Below are 4,791 nucleotides of genomic sequence, written 5' to 3'. Positions count from 1 at the left end.
AAAATAATTTTTTAATATTTATTATTACTTTAATCATATTGTTAATAATAATCAGTATCTTTAGAAAGAAAATTGTTAAAAATCATTAATATAACATTAAACTCATGTATTGTTTACTATCAATTATATAAAAGTAAAGAAAAATGAAATACTATATTATTACACATATAATTCAATTAATTTTTTGAATTTTTTAAATAATAAAGATCATTTACCTTTGACATAAATTTATAATCTAATCATTGTCTACATATAAATAAAATTAATAGGACACTAAAACATTGACTACTAAAAATTTTCAAATTATATATCTAATTTTAAGACAAAAATTATATTTTATATTAATCTTTAATTAATAAAATATATTTAAATAGATACATATAATATCCCGTGTTTTAAATTTTTATTATTACAATAATATTAATACTTATTATATTCAATACTTTTAATACAAATATCATCTATTTCATGTTTAAATATTTAGACTATACAAAAATATAAATTATAAGCTGCACATATATATTTATAATATTAGAATATATATTTTCAAAATCAAAATAAAATACTATTATATATATATATATATATATATACAATATTTTATATATATTATTAGGTATTAAATATTTACAGCATTTTATTTAAACTATTTTTCCACAATAAAATGCAAAAATCTTCCCACAGAATTTGCAATAATTAAAGTAGAAAATTTTCAGTAGGCTATCGTCAAAAATTACACTATACGATAAAGTTGAAAATGTCAATTTTTATCTTTAAATGCATCTCGTCCAAAAATTCTTCAAACATCAAAAAATCATTTCGATAAAGATCTAAACTCTGTTTTATTAAATAAATAAAAAGTAAAAATTATCTTTACATCAATTTTAAACGTAATTTATCTTGTGTTTTTACAACAAATATTCAATATATTTTTAATTCATGTCTTTTATTTAAAAAAAATATAAGATGTTATATATAAGAAATAAAATAAATATAAAGAATATAATAATACGAATATAATAAATATTCAATAATCTCTATTCAATATATTAAAATATAAAAATGATGATGTATCAATACAAAAAATTGTTTTATAAATTGTGCTTTTCAAAAAATATAATACACGTTAACTTATGTTCAAATATAATATATGAATATAAAACTATTAGATATAAATAATTTTGTATCAATATCAACTCTACATAAATAAGTAAATAATTTGTTGAAAAAAGAAAAAATAACGAAATAATATATAATAAAATTATTAATCTACTAATATGATGATATTTATATTTTCAAAATTTTGGTAATATATTAATTTTAAGAATATATCTTTGTTGATTTAGTGGATAAGTTAGAAAAATTGTAGATAGGAAATTTCTTATATAATATTAATATAATATATTTTATGTAATGCAACTTCGAGCTTACAATTATGTACTGTTAAGATTTGAATTTTCAAAATAACCTTTCCACAATTTCAAACATTATTTATTTACAAAAATTAATTTCGGTGCCATAAGCATTAGTTAAAAAATACGAAAGGTAGTTCAATATTTTAAATTATACGAGAGTGAAACATAGATCATATTCTATATCACGAATTTGATTTATAAATTAAAAAATTTAAATGTTAACCATTTTAAGAAATTGTATAATAATTGATTATTTAGTACATAATTTTGTTTTAATATTGCTTATTACAAAACTATAACTGTTATCAAAATCAAAAACACTTCCTACATTAAAATGGTCTATTTTCCCACATAAATTTAAGTCAATAATAAATAATGGTAATATGATAGGAGATTAGAAAAATTGAGTAAAAATTTCTTACTCAATCGATAACTTAAATACATGTGTTATATATATATATCTAATGTTATATGACATAACCTGAAATGTGGAATATCAATGGAATACCTTTATAATAAATAACAAAAAATAAACATGGAAATCAATCCTTTAAGTATTATTCTTGTCAAAAGTGATAGTAAAGGTGATAGAATGTTGTTTAGATATCCACATGCAACAAATCACCAACGAGATCCAAGTCAATGTCTAAAAAGAAAAAATCCTTATTCCATGATTATAGCAGAGGACTCATTGCAGGTGAATATTTTATTATAACATAAATTCTAATTTAGTTAGAAAATTATAGCAAATACCTTATAATATGTTCTCTATTTTCATAAGTAGTCTATTCCATTTCCAAATCCAACTAATGGAAATCTTACTGGATTATCAGATGAAGTATTATCAACATTGTTTGCTGTAAAACCAGAGCTATGTGAATTAAAATTTGAGCTAAAAGTCAATGATGTAAGATTTGTTGGACATCCAACATTACTACCGTCAAGAGGACCAAAAGAAGTTAATTCTTCTATGCTTTTTAATGTAGTTTTTGCACTACAAGCACAAGCTAGTCATTCTGTAGTAAAATGTTATTATGACTTAAGTAAAAGGTATGTAAATAAATTTTTAATTGTATAACCAAATTTTAATTATATTGTCATTTAGATTAGGGATTGCCTTGAGACATGAAGAAAAAAGATGTGGTTTTCTTACTGAAGAAATCAAAATAATGGTATCAACTCATGATGAAGTTGCTGCTAGGTAAAAAAAAAAATTTCAATATTTCAATATTCAATATTTTATATTTCTCTTATTTATTTAATTATATTCAATTATAATTATAGGTCAGAAGAAGAAAGTGATTCTGATGAAACACCTTATGAAACCATTTTACAAAAAAGCTCTCTTGCTAGAGATTTAAAATCAATTTTTAATAGCTTAAGTACTTCAGGAATTATCAATATCATGATAGATAAATGGATACAAGTTAGCTTTTGTTTACCACAAAAAGTACATCAAACGCATAAAAAAGGTTTTGTTGTAGATCCTGAAATTATTGATCGTTGTTTAAATAGTTTAAGACCATATCATGGTTTACTACTTTTAACCGAACCAGTGGATCTACTAGACTCATTACCAACAGATCATTCACCTGCTTTATGTCGTCTTATACAAATGTATAATCCATTAAAAAGTTTGCAAACTTTAGCTGCGGATTCAGATCTAACTTTAGCTCAAGTTTTTCAGTTAACTGGGCATTTAGTCTATTGGGCTAAAGCAACTATAATATACCCTTTATGCGAAAGCAATGTTTATGTTGTATCACCAGATACATTATTAACAAATCGTATGCTAGAAGCATTTTCCGAACAATTTTCAGGAATGTGCTTGTTACAGGTATAAATTATAATAATATATATAAATACTATTAATATTAATATATATAAACACAATTTAGAAAAATAATATAAACAGTTCATTATGATTACTGTTAGTGAATATATAGATATTACTACTTAAAAATACAATGTATTATAAAGAAAAATGTAGTATTATATAAAAATTGAAAGTTAGTACTTCAATTTAATTTCGAAATTACTTCTTAATTAAAAATTTTAATTTAGGTCATAAGTGAATTTTCTTTACCAACTTCAATAAGCCAAAAGTTAAATCCATTGAGTCAATCGCAACAACAAACACAATTGGTTAAAATAATAATTTGGCTTTTAAAAAATCACTTACTTCTGCAATTACATACATACATTCAGTATATGCCTACTGTTCATGGACATTCATCAGTTGTACGTAAATATTGTATCAAATAATTTACTTAAAAAAAAAACTTATTGAAATAATTATTTTGTAAAAATATTTTAGTCTAATGTATTTAATGAATTTAGACAAAAATACTATATATGCTTATATATCTTTATAAAAATTTTTAATAACTTACAAACTAACTAAATTACATGAAAAACTAATTATTTCTAATTATTTAAGATTGAATTAAATAAAAATTATGATATGTATTTCAAAAACTTTAAAGAATATAGTTATAAATGAAAATTTTCTACTTATTTATGAATCAAAAGCATTTAAGCACACGATTTTAATTAAAAAAGTATATTAAATGTATATTCAATGTTATGCAGAAAATTGTAGATGCTGTAGATGGTTCTAGTCCTTCAGATGGATTGCGAGATGATTCTACGATAACGCTAGATGATGGTGTATGGAGTTTGAATAATACACCTAAAGGAACACCTAGTGATTCTAAAACAGATATGTCTTTAGACAAAACAGAAGAATTATATTCATATCAAACAGATGGTTATCCATCTGATGACATAATTTTACTTGAAAAACTTTGTCGAATGGGTTATTTTAAAGGTGGACATCACTTGGAAGAAATAATGTATTTAGAAAATATTCGTAGATCCCAATTACTACAAATTTTAGATAAATTTAGAGATGTGTTGATCACATGTGAAAATGAAGATCCAGCAATGGCTCTTTTTTACTCTCATCCAGCTTCTCAATAATGAATACAAAAAATATTATCTTTTATTTAAAGTGTACATATGATTGCATACTTATTATTATTATAATTATTCATATTTTTCTACTTTGCTCTAATACACATGAATTAAATTGAACATTAGAAAAATTAATTTTTTATTATTATAATATAATAGTTTAAATTTGTTAAATTATTTATAAATACTTATTACTAAACCAGTCATTCTAATTTTAAGAAAAAACTAGCAAGTACCTTCATAAGAATTACAAAGAATTTAATTAAAGAGATGATTGCTTATTTTATGTTACCATTATATTTAATACAAGCATTCACACACATATATACAATATAAAAATTTATACGTAGAATGATATCTTTAAATTAATATATGTATCTTAAAAATAGATTTTTTTATT

General features: G+C 21.6%; 1 protein-coding gene across 1 annotated transcript; it reads left to right on the top strand.

Annotated features, from left to right (window-relative positions):
* The first annotated feature begins 1,899 nt into the window (after positions 1 to 1,899).
* Positions 1,900 to 4,439, top strand: Nprl3 (GATOR complex protein Nprl3). The gene is given in 6 exon segments (XM_011505862.1): positions 1,900 to 2,112; positions 2,197 to 2,465; positions 2,521 to 2,616; positions 2,700 to 3,252; positions 3,480 to 3,656; positions 4,008 to 4,439. Coding segments are annotated over 6 exon segments (1,647 nt in total). The 5' UTR covers positions 1,900 to 1,950; the 3' UTR covers positions 4,398 to 4,439.
* Positions 4,440 to 4,791: the final 352 nt, after the last annotated feature.

Source organism: Ceratosolen solmsi, unplaced genomic scaffold, assembly GCF_000503995.2.
Source record: "Ceratosolen solmsi marchali unplaced genomic scaffold, CerSol_1.0 scaffold7, whole genome shotgun sequence".
Taxonomy (NCBI): domain Eukaryota; kingdom Metazoa; phylum Arthropoda; class Insecta; order Hymenoptera; family Agaonidae; genus Ceratosolen; species Ceratosolen solmsi.
Note: the sequence above shows the minus strand (reverse complement) of the source record. Positions and strands in the feature narration are given on the sequence as shown.